Raw genomic sequence first — 15,180 nt, forward strand, 5'->3', positions numbered from 1 at the left:
GGTTCAGTGGTTTAAGGGTAAAGAATATTTAATGCTTAAAAATAATGGTACCACACGTTTATGAACTACACTCGACTATGGGCATTCAACTGATTCTAATTCCATGTGCTGTTCATTATCTTGAAGATTCACACCATCGTCACTCACGCAAGACTTGCTTCCTTGGTCATAAACTACTATAAGGTTGCAGATGGGGGTTTAAAAAATGGACAGGGAATAATTGTGAGGAATATTGTATTAAACTTTGAGCTTTGTGTATCATGGAAGATGGTAATGAAAAAATGAATTTTGAAATATTCTTAGATTTTACTTGAGCTATGAATACGAATCTGTGGTGTCTGTGCTCGAGTCGTGGATCATAAATCATTGTCCATGGATTTGCATGATGCTCGTGTTTGAGCGGTCGACAGTAGCTCTGCTGGTGTTGCAGAGTGTTTCATTATTTTCATTGTTTCCTTAGACATCTCCTTGGAGAGACCCTTTTATCTTGGCTGTCACTTTTGTTTCTTCAAATAATATACTTCATGGTCTCGCGGTATAGTGCACTTATCGAGCTCTTTGAGTCTTCTTTTTGCACAGTTTTGTTAAAATAATATGGACACTTTCTTCAAATCTTCTTATGTGTTCCTTTAAAGCACAAGTATTGTTAATACAATTTTTTAAAAGATGTTATTTGAAATAATTTTTTATATATTCAAATTTCCATTGATTATTTCAAGTATTCTTCGTAATTATTATACAAGACAGAAACAGAAGAAATAAACCACAGCTGCCCTGCCACATCAAATAATATTTCACTTAACACAGTTAAATTCTTTCTGATAATTATGCAAAAGAAAATAGAATGAATTAACACAAAGCTGCATTATTATTTTACATTAGCACACAATACTGACACACTCAAGAAAACTAGGTCATGCAGATATTACATTTACTCCTCATTTCAAGTACCATTACCAAGGTCTGCAACCAAGATTAAGCAACCCAACACGAGACAGAGATTTATCCCCGAGCAATAACCTTATTAATCAACTATGAAAACGTCCACTCGATCAATTTAGCTAACAGTTCACTGTATCGTTTGCTCAGATGATGAAGCACGGCTGGGACAACTACGTGAGGTACGCCTGGGGCAAGAACGAGCTGAGACCGATCTCGAAGAGAGGTCACAGCGCGAGCATCTTCGGGGCTGCGAACATGGGCGCGACCATCGTCGATGGTCTCGACACCCTGTACATCATGGGTCTCCACGACGAGTTCAAGCAAGGCCGCGACTGGATTGCTGAGAACCTGGACTTCGATATCGTGAGTACCAATTCGTCATTTCAACATTCCTTGATTGATTTCTCGCTTGTGAAATCTTAACCACGATGAAGCGGCGTTTAAACGAAATCAGGTTCGACGTCAAAGCCTGAATGTTTGAAACTGGCGTCTGGAGAACAGATTTAGAACCGATCTCGAAGTAGAACGACCCTCTGCTTTAATTAGAAATCGGTTTAGCGAAGCGGTAATAGGATAACACGATCTTGCGAATTGTGAACTTTCGACGTCACGAGTTTTTTAAGAGGTTGGCGACTGAGCAGGGTTTTAATTTAGTTTTTTTTTTTATAATAGTCTGATTGCAAGTATAAGACAGTGGAAATTTAACCTTTTTAGTGTTAAAGTACTAATTTATAGGTAGTAGGACACAGTGCTAAATTTAGGAGAAATCAGTCCTTCGGGACCTTTTTTAAAATCTCTTTTAACTTATAACTTTTTTTACTATTTTTACTCTTTTTATCGTTTTTTATTACTGGTATACAATGTTTGGAAAAAAATACAACTTTCTTTTGTTAGTGTACTCTGAACGTATTCATTGATGTTTGAAAAAGCTTCGTTTACCAGTAATAACATTTATAGTGGGTACAGAATTTTTTTTGATAGAGAAAACTAAATTGGCTTGGCAATTTTGACTGTAGTGTGGTTAATGGGTTGCCTCTAAAGGGGTTATACACTGCAATTTAATTTTGAAATTTTTGACTAAAATTTGACAAGCCTTACCTCAATTTTCTACACTGACAGTAAAAGGGTTCCAGGCTGCAATTTAATTTTCAAACTTTTTACTCAAATTTGACAAGCGTTACCACACTTTCCTACATTGACAGTAAAAGGGTTCCAGGCTGCACTTTAATTTCGAAATTTTTTACTAAAATTTGACAAGCATTACCTCAATTTCCTACATCAACCCTATTTAATTTACCTACAGTATCATGTATAAATATTTCGACATTTTCACGCTATTATTAATACATGAAATACACTCTGAGACAAGGTATGTCCTCAAAACTTTGCCAAAAAATTTTAACTGAAGTGCACTTCATGCATTTTCTATAACATGAAGGTCTCCAAATACTTATGTATTTATTTATATATTTATTATACGAGTAGAAGACCCATTAGTATACAAATACATTTACAGGATAAAAGAAGACATCTCTTCGATAAGATAAAGAACAGAACTTATAAGAATAGGAAATGAATGATAGTAGCATCTAAAAATATAGTGCATCTAAAAAACCTAGTCAACTCAGTCTCGCCAACCGTGACGTAGTTCAAGAATCCATTAACCAATCGCCAGAAACTACCAACTCAATATACAAACTCAAACGCCAATTGTCGCGAAGCATTCAATGTTCTCCTCCGCCACAGCGCCAATAAACAAAGACTAATAGTACCGAAGGCAGAGAAAGTTAGCGGAGACAATCTCTGCGCCGCCAATAATTCTCGTTCCACAGAACGAGCGCAACGAGACGATCGACAGGTCCTTCGTATCTCCTCTGGATTAACAATCCAGCGGACCTCGTTAATTAACTGAATCGTTATGTAAATCAGTGTCCTCTCTGTTTCTCGCGGAGAAGGAAGGCATAAACTTTACCCGAACGTTTTCGCCGCTAGACAGCGGCCCCGCAAGTGCCAGCCAGCAAACTTAGCTCGGTTTAGCCGAACTTGGTAACAGTCCTGTTACTTCTGCGCCCCCCCGAAACTCTTGGTTACACATACCCCCGTTCTACAACAGCCACGCAGTATTAGAGCGTATTCCTAAGTGGGTAACTTGCGGTATTAACCAGTAACCAGGCTGTCGAGCGTCGTGGAATTGGTGCCCACTATTTCGCAGCTGTTTGCCAAGGACGAGGACACGCGCGATAAAATGGACAAATTTTGCGAGCGAAAATTTGAGGGAGAATAATAGCGTGGGGTATATTTAATTTTATGGCTAGATTCTGTGGTGAGTGACGAGCCAGTTTTTCTGGGTTGAAAGGGTGGAGAGGGGTTTGGGTATGTTTTACTGGGTATGGTCAAGTTTTTTTATTGATTGATTCACCTAATATACAGGGTGAATCAAGTCTGTGTTACCTGAATTTTCTTATAAATTGTTTATTGTATTAAGAAATGTTTCAGATCAAAATTGTTCGGTATTTTGAGTATGCTCCTCTTTGGTGTACTCATCTCGATACCAAACAGCTTTCGTTTGAATCGTTTTTGGTTACAATAAATAGTTTACAGGAAGATTCAGGTGACACAGGTGCGTGACTCACCTTGTATGTAATAAAAAAAATTAATTGACAAGGATAGTCAGAGGAAACGAAGTGAACATTATTACAAATAATTGTATAGTAAAAATGAAGCAGATTTTACATATGAAGTATTTAATTATGTAATAGCGGTATGTCTAAAGGCTTCCATGCAACCAGGAAAAAAGTTTAATTTATGAGTGACACAGTTCTAGTCATTGGATCATGACGTTTGAAATTACTTTTGAAAAAGTCGACACGAAGAGTCGGAGCATTTCGTAAGGAGCGTGGGCAGGCATTTAAATTTACCAGCTGCAATAGCGGAGGAGTGTCAAGATCATTATGAATAAATTTAAATAAAAAAGAAGGTCAAACACTTTTCTCTTAGCTTGAAGTTTTGAATTTTGAGAAGTTTGAGGACCTTAGGGAATTTAATTCTGGGGAATTGTCACTTTGATACTTGCGATAATTGTTTAGTGAAATAAAAAAGTCCTATGGGAAGACTATTCTTAATTCAGTTCTGAATCAAATTAACCCTCTTTCAGTTTTCACAGTATTTAAAGGTTCACTAATCATCTCCCTCTAGAAATTCGAATAGTAAAACGCGAGCAGAGGGATTGACAGTATTCGTTCGCTTCAAAGCAAATTATCGCTGGTACCAAAGCGAATACGTAGGATGGCTCAAATATTGTACCTCTTTGGAGAATATTCCAAGAGGATTTCGATTCCTGGCAGGAGATAATGGGACATCAAACATTTTCTCAGTCTGTGCCAAGCTCAACTATTTATGGTGGATTCCTAAAGGGATAACTTCTCGTATTAGTCACTTCGCCGCGTCGGAAACTCGTGCGTGGAAACCGCTCCGCTGCTCCTTGCCAGAGTTTCTGCCCAGTATTTCACACCTGCGCAATTCGCTTACCATTCTTCAGGTTCTATATACAAACTTCTCGTCGCGCAAAGTAAACGTATATCTGTCTTCTTACGAGCAGAGGATTTCTGCTGCTTTCGGGATCGACGACCCTACTTTGCCTGAATACCTTCGAATCAATCGCGTGGATATTCTCCACTCTGATCTGAACATTGTTAAAGTAAAATTAATTCAAATTAAAATACCCTTTTTTAGTAATTTTACATTGAGTCATTTGAACACGGTATTAATTTTTTTTTAACTATTTCTTTATTTTAGGGTTGAGCAAACTATCTTCTATGTTTTTTTGTATTTGGATAAGTGTCCTCTGAAATCATTTTTTTCTTGAGTATAATTGTAGTAAGTTTCTTATAGCACTCTATGAATATTTAGTTATGACTGATTGTAACCACACTTAATAAGTGAAAGGGTTGACTATCCAAGTTCAAAGAGGGAAAAGAAAAGTGTAATATTTTGCATTGCATTCAACGTTTGAACATAGTAGTTTTTCTTTTGATACGCGAGTTGAAGATTGAAATGTGTTTCAGTCTGAATATTCAATCCAGCATTGAACGTCAAAAACATGAAACACAGTTTTATCGAGCTATCGAAAAAACATCGAATTTACCACAAAATGTAATGTTTCATTGTTCTTTCAGTAAAGTAAAAAAAGAGGAAATAACAAAAGTGAAAAGAATGGATGAGCTACTATTGGACAGCAAACAATGTTCACTGTAAACCGATGTGTAATTTTAGAAGTAACTGAATCGATTCGATATTATATTGTTAGTTTTTTATTTACCCAATTTTTTGCTTCTACAAGCATACTTGTACCGTAAAAAATTGGTAAAAAATTTTTGTAGTATTATCAGTATTATTAGAGCGTTCAATAAAACTTCATCAGATTAATAAGTTAGTAAGAATTTTCAGAAGGTGCTGTATCCTTGAGTTTCAGTGTCAGCTTGAAAGACGAAACTCCAAGATAGTGTCAAAGATAGCTCACCACAGAACCCACAACGGTTAACCTGATATTCTAGAACCTTGCTGAAGCTTGAACAGTGGCATGTGCTGAGCCATATTTGACCAGACCCTCGTTCGAAATAAAGTGGTCACTTCAAATTCAATTTGACGGAGCTCTGCCTCGGTTACACCACTTGTAAATGTGGGAAAGTTCATCTGATTCTCGACTGGAAAAATAAAATAGGAAACTAAAGATCAATGATACCCATACAATTCTCAGTACGTCAAGTTTCATAAAATATAGAATTCTCATTCAAAACTAACACCCACACAGTAACCCACCAATCCAAAATATATAGTCCCCCTCCAAAGCTTCAGCCTCCAATCGCTGAAAACTACCAACAAGTAACTTCCATCCCTCCCCTCACAACTCCACTCCCTATCTCCATCCATCCAGAACTCAGCACAGTAGTAAACTACAGGGTGATCCAATCCCTCGGGGACTCAAACACAGTGCCACCACAAAGGCACAGCACTGGTCCTCTCAGGTCCCCAGTACTCACTCCAATATTTTTGTAACAGCCATTCTCTCCAGCAAGAAAATCACTCTGCATCAAAACTCCAGAACGCGCAGATGTACACGGTTCGCTTGCAACCCTGGAGAAGCTCCTTCCTCGACCTTCTCCCAGAGCCTCGGCGAAACAACCAGAGGACCGAATTAAAAAACGCGAGGGTAGAAAGGGGGCAGCTCGCGTATTAATCTTCCACTGGCCATCCAGCGCCGCCTGGCCGAAATCAATTTCAATGCTGCGCGCATGCAAAAAGGATACGACCGCATAAAACGCGAGCGCGAGTGAATGCACCCGTACGCCCGATATATATTACCTTCTGCAAGATTTATAAAAGAATGAAAACAGTGCGTGGACGAGGGCGATAGGGGACGCGCGAGGGGGCCTCCCTGCGAGGTGGGAACCGATCGTGAACGGGTTATATGGACTGGCCCATGATTCGGACGGGCGATAAATTCGTGGAGGAAACTGCCGCGAACTTAACTGCCCCGCGGGCAAAACGAAAAATCAGCGTCGCATTATGCGGCTAGCTGGGCCCACGTGGACCAGATCCGGTACCCGACGCCACAGCTCGGCGGTGGCGCATGGGAGGGAAGGGAAAAACGATTGTGCTCGGTTTGCTTAGTTAGCGGAGCAGTTGTCATGCAAATTTAACAGGTCGTCTTGGAAGACTAGTCGTCAGAGGTGTAGGTATGCCAAATAGTGCAGAATAGTGTGTGAAATAGCGGGTGAGATAGTGTGCGTTGATGAGGGTGAGGAAGGAATTGAGGGGGACCTTGGGTGGTTATTGATTCAGCGATGCTTCTTTTTTTTCTTTCTTTTCTATTGGGACTCGACAGAGGGTGGGGCTTAACTAGTGTCCAGTAAATATGGCGAGAAATAACACTGCGAGAAATAACGCTGACCGCGAGGTACACGTGATTTCTTAAATAATGTGAGAACGTTGGAGTCGAAGAAATGTACTGGGCGAAGGCTAAACCTTCGTATAGAAATGTTATTGAAGGAAAAGATATTCTCGAGGGAGTATTAATGATTTTCTTTTCTGCAACCAGACATCGTGGTGTTTATGGTGAATTGTGATATGTGTTTTAAGATGATATTTGTTAAAGTTATTGGAAGATAATGCAAATTTAGTGTGGTGTGTTTCTCAGGTTTTTTTAGCCAATTGTGGTTTTTATTTTCTCTGCTTTTGAGATGAATGTGAAAGACGATGAACATTTTTGGGATATTCTACAATCCTGCTAATGTTTCAACATTAGAGGTTTCTGCATAATCCCTCATTAGTGTAAAATAGAGTTAGTACAGAGTACTTCAACTCCATTTTCACTATTTTCCAAAGTTATATCTATTATTCATGATGTAATTCATGGCACGAGAATTGTTACAAGACAAGAGGTTAGATACTAACCAATTAGTGGTCAGTTAAATTGCGAGTGAAATCTACTAAAATTAATTAATGAAGGGATCGATTCCCCGAGCTGGTAGACCAACTAACACAAATACGCCGTCATTCCATGCAACTCAATTAATTAAACAAAATCTATGCTGCTCCATCATACATAATTGATCTAATTAACCTTATTTAATTCTTGGTAATTAATTGATTCTTTACAAGGAACCATTAATATGTGAATTATGTAACTGTATACAATATTCTACACGCTATTTTACAGCATGAAATATTTTCCTATAGGTATAGATATACCTATAGAAGTTTATTATTTTGTTTGGAAAAATGTCTACATTGTTCTAGAAAAATAATTCCCTTGCTTCGATTTTAGTACCACTTCAAACAATTTTATTATCGCAATATTATTACAGATTTCAAGAATATCACTGGGAATAGATCGTGTTCGTCGCCGAGTTACGCCGATGTACCCACGCATCGGTTCGTTTCTGGCGACACCACTCTGCATATTTGGTGCACGCATTGTTCCTGGAGACACCGCGCGCACCGAACTGCATTTTTAATGAAGTCCCTTCCCAGGAGCAGCCCCGCCGTTTTCGGTGCCTTTGTGAGCAATCGTGATCTGGGCACGCCTTCACCAAAGAATTTTGTTTTATTTGCCAGCCAGGGGAGACACCTACTGCCATTGAATGTCGACCTTGCTGCATCTGACTGTGCGACTTGTAGCTGTTTCTTGATACATTTAAGCACGACATCAGGATCGAATGTCCATAGGGATTTTATCCTAAGAATTATTATAATTCTTCTCCCCTTTCTGAGTACACAATCCTGCTTGCAGAATTTTCCTAGATTTGGTGCTTGAGGCAAGCACTGCCTCATGAGAATTGAAACGATTGAACGTTGTATTAAAGTCGGTTCAGAGGAAATTCAATTCCATCAATATAATCCATCGACTTGGGATCGTCGATGGAATTCAGACTCGACTTGAAAGTATCCATCAGTGGATGAAAAGGTTAATCAGGTTCACGTCGTACCCGCGGTTACATGTTCCACCACAATGGGCACACTAATCGTTCAAGTTATGGAACCCCGTAACACAGTACCAATTCCAATCTTCTTGTCCCAAACACTATAATTAGTGAGGTAGATTGGGACCTTAAGCCGCGTACACGATTGGGTAATTGTCTACATGAGGACAGGCTTACAGCTTGTTCTGTTTGAATATTTCCATTCATTTATTTTATATTTGACTGCACAAGTGTGTACTCACCTAGTATATTACTATCTGAATTACTATCAACAATATGAAGTTACCTAAAAATACAGTAGGACGTCGATTATCGGAGTGAACACTAACTTTGTAGAATTTTACATTTTCAAAAACTACGATATTTTTAAGTAACTTCAACTACTGCATTTAATCGAAAATTTTTTAACAGGTATAGTACTCTAAATTCAAGTATTTTATAGTCGACACATTCGAGACTAGTGTATTTTGCAAGACTGTCCTCAAGAGCCAGCAACAGTTTTCTCAGCACAGAAACGACTCGCATGTTGCATTCTTGGCTAATGAGGAGAGCTATCCCTTGACCTAATGTTCATCCCCTTTGACCCAGAAGGTCGTCAGACTCGAATCTGTTAAATTGACAGTTCGTGAGTATATATTGCACGTCACGACTATACAAGCGCAAACCCGCCTTTATGTTGATTGATCTACCGATCGACTCGATTCATCGACCGCAGAGCTCTTCCTCTCTGCATGTCTTTAATCAAGACAACTCTTAAGACCCATCATCAACCGCGATTCAAAGCAACCGACGAAATTGCGCGTCAGTTTCGTTTATGTTCTCAAATTAGTCGGACGATAGTCCACGAAACGACCGGCGATTCGGCGAGAAAGCGCCCAGAGACGACGTGCAGGGCGATAATGAACTCCGTGATTTCGAGGCAGCGCCTTTGACCACCAAGTCGGCCCCTTTCCCCCGATCTCGACGGAAAGCTAACGAATCGACTCGAAACGATAAAAAGGAGGTTATTATCGAAATCCTTGAACGAACAATTCCGCGATTAACTTGCCGAAAGTTCCATTTTTCTATAACCCTTTACTCCCCTTTTATCCGCGATATCGGAGTTAATTAGTCATTAGGCTCGATCCACTTGCTTCATTAACTAAAATAATATCGTCTAGAAACTTGTTTTACTTGCACTCATACTGGGACCTAATTGAAATCGAGTTTTTCAAACCTCCTGCACTGTTCAAGTAACCATTATATACAAGTACCTATTTTCATATCAGAGTCTATAGCTTAAATACTATTGTTGAAGCTCGGTTTTATAGAAATTCATTTATATAATATATTAAAAATTAAGGATCGAGTTCAATTGGACCTTACAGTGCACGGGGATTAATTAAAAGGAAATAGTTTAAAAATGAGCAATTTTTGCAGTACCTTCTCTGAGGCTATAAGCTAGCCAACCGTGTGTAAATCTTGGTCCTACGATCGCAGGATATCTCAGTCCTGACGTTGTGGTATACGAGATGGAAACATCATAGTGGTCGATGGCGATGGAACAATAGATCGGCGGTCACGATCGAGCGATCGTTAAGAAGAAAAATGACATCCTTGAGTCGTGTAAACACAAAGGATCAGACACGATCGATCCTCTCGGGGGCTTCTCAAAGGAGTGTCACGCCGCCGTAATTCAGCATCGATATCGATACGCCTACTAGCGTCGATTCAATCGGATCCGAGGTCTTGTATCTCTTTGGTTCAGCTATCCTCGTCGTGTTCGCAATCGACGTGATATAGGGTGTTGCAAAATGCACGTGTTTGCAATCTGAAGCTCGTTCTACGCTGCCAGCTCCTTTATTCGTTGCTGAAAGGATACAAATTCTTAGGATTATTCTGCTCCTTGAATATTCTAAATACATTTGAGAAACTTTATCAGACCTTCTCTAATCGTTCTCTTGTGTAAGTGATACTATTTTACATGCTACTATTTTATGTAAATATTGTTTGAGAAATTAGTAGATAATTTTTAATTTTAGATGCTCTTATTGCAGAGCTTCACTTAATCAGACTTAACGCATTATTCTAGTTCTAATTTCATTTATATTCAATTTTACTAGACAGTACTAAGAATAGAATTGAATAATTGAAGATCTAGGTGATACTAGATGCTCGTAAAGGAACATGTTATCAAGATTCGATTTAATCAGTTCATCAATGACTTGCATACTTTGCGTTGCCACCTTATTTTCGTGAACACTCTGTATGCATAGCTGCAACCAGTCTTTCCTGATCACAGTCAAGCGAACAATAAAAGTGACAAAGAGTCGTTTCGTAGCGTGCCAATATTCAACTGGCTTCTGATTGAAATATATCGAACGTATCGTCTGTTCTTCTCTCTTTTGGACGTTTTTCCAACCGATGGCTACGTTCTTTGCTCACTTTCATTGTTGCAGACCGGTTTTACTGCAGACGAAAAGGATTGCTAGCTCTCGTGAAAACTTTGAGCTCGTGGATAGAATGTACAAGGTGACTCGTATTGATTTATTTAAAGAAGTTTGTGTGATAATGCCTAATACAGTTTACAGCAAAATTAAAGGATCACTAATTTTAGGCCGACAAATAGTCGATTTTTGAGCTGCTCTAACTTTGTAAAAAAAGATCGTACAGAAGTAAGCCTGGGCTTATTTTAAAGGTTAAAGCCTCCACTTTCACAGACCCTGAATTGAATTTTTTCAGAGGCCCTCGTGTACTCAGCTGTGGGACGAGAAAACAAGAGTACTTTTTTACCAAATATCCTCCGTGTTTTAACGTCTATACAGAGCTTAATAAATTTTTTTCACAATCTATTTTAGAGTGAAATCAAAAGCAGAAGCCACCCCTTTATAATGAGCCTTCAAAAAGTGATCTACGATTTTTTTTCAAAAAGTCACAGCAGTTCAAAAATCGACAGCTTTCGACCCAAAATTATTCATCCCTTAATTCTGCAGCGAAGTGTATTATTTTTGCGAAAGGCTAAAATACACCCTTGTCCATCCTCATTCCTATTACTGATCAGTGAAAAATTGCAATGAGTCCAGACTCTACTTTGTGTCGATAGAATTCAACGTTTCTAAAATTCATTTCAAGAAGCATCTCCCTAATCTGCAGTAAAAAAATTCTCATCCCTCCCACAAAAACGTTAGAGTCAGACAAGCCATGTGCCTCAGCCTGTATAGTCTAGACTAACAGGCTCCAGGGAAGGACCATGTCCGTGACACTCGTATAGTTGCTCGAACAAGGTACGAATCCCTGTCTCGTTGGGAGATCGCGTGCCCACACGATCGGTGGCGTTAAATATCACAGACCAGATCGTTGGCACGGTTGATGTACTGTTGGCGGTGGGCACGTAGGCAGATAGGTAGGCAGCCGAGTAGGAAGGAAGGAACATCGGGAAAGATCTGTAACGCTTAGAGCTATCAGTTATGCCAGGACTCCTCGACCAGCGGTTTTACGTGGCTCGCATAGAAACGGCTCATAAATCAAGGGCTACAGCTCCGTTGTGCTGCTTCGTTGCCAAGCAACTGTGTGCTCGGGACGACTCACGTAGAAGGTATACTGTAATTCCTCGTTATAGGCTCTTTGAGCTTACAGGGAGGGGGCACATTCGAAAGTAGTTTGCGTTTCTATGTATACGTACAAATCTAGGATTAAATTAGTAGGGTAGTAACGAAATCTAGGATTAAATTTGTCAGGACCGCAATTGTATGAATTGTATTTGGAAACGCAATTGTATGAATTGCCAGTGTGTTGTGAGTAAAGGGAAAATTCATCCTTGGAGTCATATTTGTTAGTTACCCATTGTGCCATGAAATCAAAGGGATACTTTTCGATTTTAACTGCAGGTAATTCTATAGAATTACAATTTCATTGTACTGTTGTAGCTAATGAAATTTACATTCGGTAGTTGCGTTACAGTGGTTTCAGTCTTCGTGGGTAATAATCTACATTTTACGAGCTAAGTTCGTCGAAGTGCGTCGTATATTTGTGGAAGTCTCATAGAAAAAGTATCTACCTTCGAGAATGGTTAGTTATGTTCCTTCATAAAGTATATGTGTTTTTAAGGGATTTTAGTAATCGTATAAAACAGTGGAATTTATTTAAAGATGTAAACATTAAACTTCTTTACCTGATACATATCGTTGTTAATATTAGTTATTATAACTTCTGTGGATTCCTTAGCATTTGTCGTTTGAAATAAATTCAACTTGTCGATGTTTGGTTTATGTTGGTGCAGGTGTTTGTAAGAAGGCACTTCGTTGTTTCAACTCTGAAATGAAACAGAAATTTTATGCTTAGTTAATTAAATTTTTTATAATTATTCTTATTATCTTCATAGTTACATATTATACGTAAATAATTTTAAGTAATTCACGAGCATTCCTCTGTACGTTTCCTTGAAATAGAGCCCTGTTTTCCAAGCAACAGGTGTCCGCGATTATTCATTCGACGAACCAATCAAGTAAACCGCTAATTAATTTAGTGATCATATTCTTTACCTTATTTTACTATTTACTATTCATATCGCCATCTGCATGACTTATTTTACGAATATTTAATATAACTTGTATGAAATTCTGTACTTATTTCGTCATGTTGTGCTTCATTCGACAGGCTTCTTAGATTCAGCACGAATTATCTCGTTAGTGTATTTTGTTAATAATATTTTTCAAAGAAAGAATGGTTCCTCGTGTACATTTCTGTTTCTTTAGTTAAAATGGAAATAAGTTTCTAGCATGGATTATGTTTTGTGTATCGATAAAAATTTCTGTGGTAGTTGGGACTAAAATTGTAAAAAATATGAATTGATACTATTTAACGATAGTGTTTTAAACATAAGAAATATTTAAAAATGTGTGATATTTAACTGGTTTATTATAAATAATAAGATATTGAAGATATTGAAGTTTTACTGTGGTTGAGTCATGAACGTTCATTTCGCCGCGTCTGACCAAGCATTGATATTTCTACTTACGGCTGATTTATTAGACGTTTATACTACTTAGACGCATCTATTTTCCTTTGTAAACTATATCTAATATTATCTACAGTAACATAAACATGCTATAATCGAGAAAAATAGTTCTTGTAATATTTTTTCAATACCAATTCTTTTTTCAAGCTCTGTGCAATCTTGTCAATACATGCACTATGTAATGAAGGTGCAACGATTTTCCTTTGCGTGTCACATTTCCCCCACAATGTAATTTGCATCCTTTATAGAGAATCGATGACTGCCTGTGTATTTTTTTTTCGTTTTATATTTTTTATCATGCCTTATTGTCTTTTTGTATCTTAATTTAACAAATTCAAGATTAAATTATACTATTATAATTATACATACATTTTTCAGACTAAACTTTTTTTAAGTTTCTATTTTATGAGTCAGGAGAAAAGCCCATATAAAATATGTTCTACAATTTTGTTGTAATATCTCAAATGGTATTTAGGTGATTTCGTAAAATAAATATAAACACAGAATAATGTTACATACATGGTAAAAATATAAAAACTGTTCAACATAGTTTCAATACCGCGTTACTCTAATTTAAAATTCACTGCACTTTTAAAACAACTTCTCCAACATTGCATAATAGCCTAGCACTATTGCAACTCTCAATATACATTATCTAAATATCTAAAATTAACCAGAGTAAAATATCAGGTTATAAATTGTTCCTTTACCTTCAAAGACACGAAACTCCTCAACAAATAACAAAACTACTTTCTCAGAATCGTTAATAACCTAGTAGTCGTTGCCACAACAGACTTAGGAAAGTGACGAATCTCACATAAAAAAAAGATTCACGAAGTCCCTCGTACAATGTTCCACCCACCACTGTCAACCACGAAAATAAATTCAAGGGAAACTCCACACTTGGCTGCCGTGCAGAAAGGGGTAGCCAGACTCTAATAACACTGTATTAAGTCTAATTCCTGAAATTCAAACATCGACGTGTGTCTCGTGCGTCCCCGCGGGCGGGAAACCGCGGCTATTGTCTCTCAGCAAATTGCTACTGCTGTCAATCATCTGGCTCCAGTCGAGGGCAGCCACTGTTCCCTTTGAACCGAGAGAGGGTTCACAGAGACCATAAACCTCGCTTAAAGGCAGGGACGAATCGATCGAGTGGCAGTCGCGTTTCTGACCCCGCGGGAGGATGTTCGACGAGAGCTCCGAGTACACGTTCCACAAAAGGCTGCTGCTGCTGATGGGCCTCTGGCCAAGCACCTCGAAGCTCCGCGCCGCTCGGTTGCTGTTCGTCTGCCTGGTGCAATTCCTCAGCATACTTCCCCGGGTACTCGTCTCGGCTGGCCTCTGACCCTTCACCCTCTGATCGGTCCTCTGCTTCCAGCTGACGATCGTCCTCTTCTCCAAGTGTGACATGAATTGTGTTCTGTATCAGATGTCCTTCGCTCTTCCCAACGTGATCGCTACTGTCAAGTGCATCAGCTTCTACGGGTGCGTCGATATCGTAAGTCGAACGTGTTTCGAGAATTTGTCGGGAGTCGATCAGTGTACCGCGATATGCATTCCTCGTGCTTGCTCAGGTCAGAGCGCTGTACCTGGAGATGCAGCTCCACTGGGAGTTCCTGAAGGACGACGAGGACAGCATCGAGGTCCTTCGGGAGTACGCGAGTAACGTGTACACGTTCTCTAAGTCGTTCACGCGTAAGACACACGCGAGATGACTTTGTGTTGTTTTCTTGCACTGAGACCACCTGGATGTGTTTTAGG

At 38.9% G+C, this 15,180-nt stretch overlaps 1 protein-coding gene across 1 annotated transcript in view; it reads left to right on the forward strand.

The window, feature by feature from the left end:
* Alpha-man-ia (alpha-Mannosidase class I a) overlaps positions 1-15,180 on the forward strand; it is a 463,063-nt gene that overhangs the window by 359,869 nt on the left and 88,014 nt on the right. Inside the window, exon 3 of the mRNA XM_076383857.1 lies at positions 1,090-1,305. Coding sequence (XP_076239972.1) covers positions 1,090-1,305 — 216 coding nt within the window. The remainder of the gene's footprint in view (positions 1-1,089; positions 1,306-15,180) is intronic.

The sequence above is a fragment of the Calliopsis andreniformis genome, chromosome 8, assembly GCF_051401765.1.
Source record: "Calliopsis andreniformis isolate RMS-2024a chromosome 8, iyCalAndr_principal, whole genome shotgun sequence".
Classification (NCBI taxonomy): domain Eukaryota; kingdom Metazoa; phylum Arthropoda; class Insecta; order Hymenoptera; family Andrenidae; genus Calliopsis; species Calliopsis andreniformis.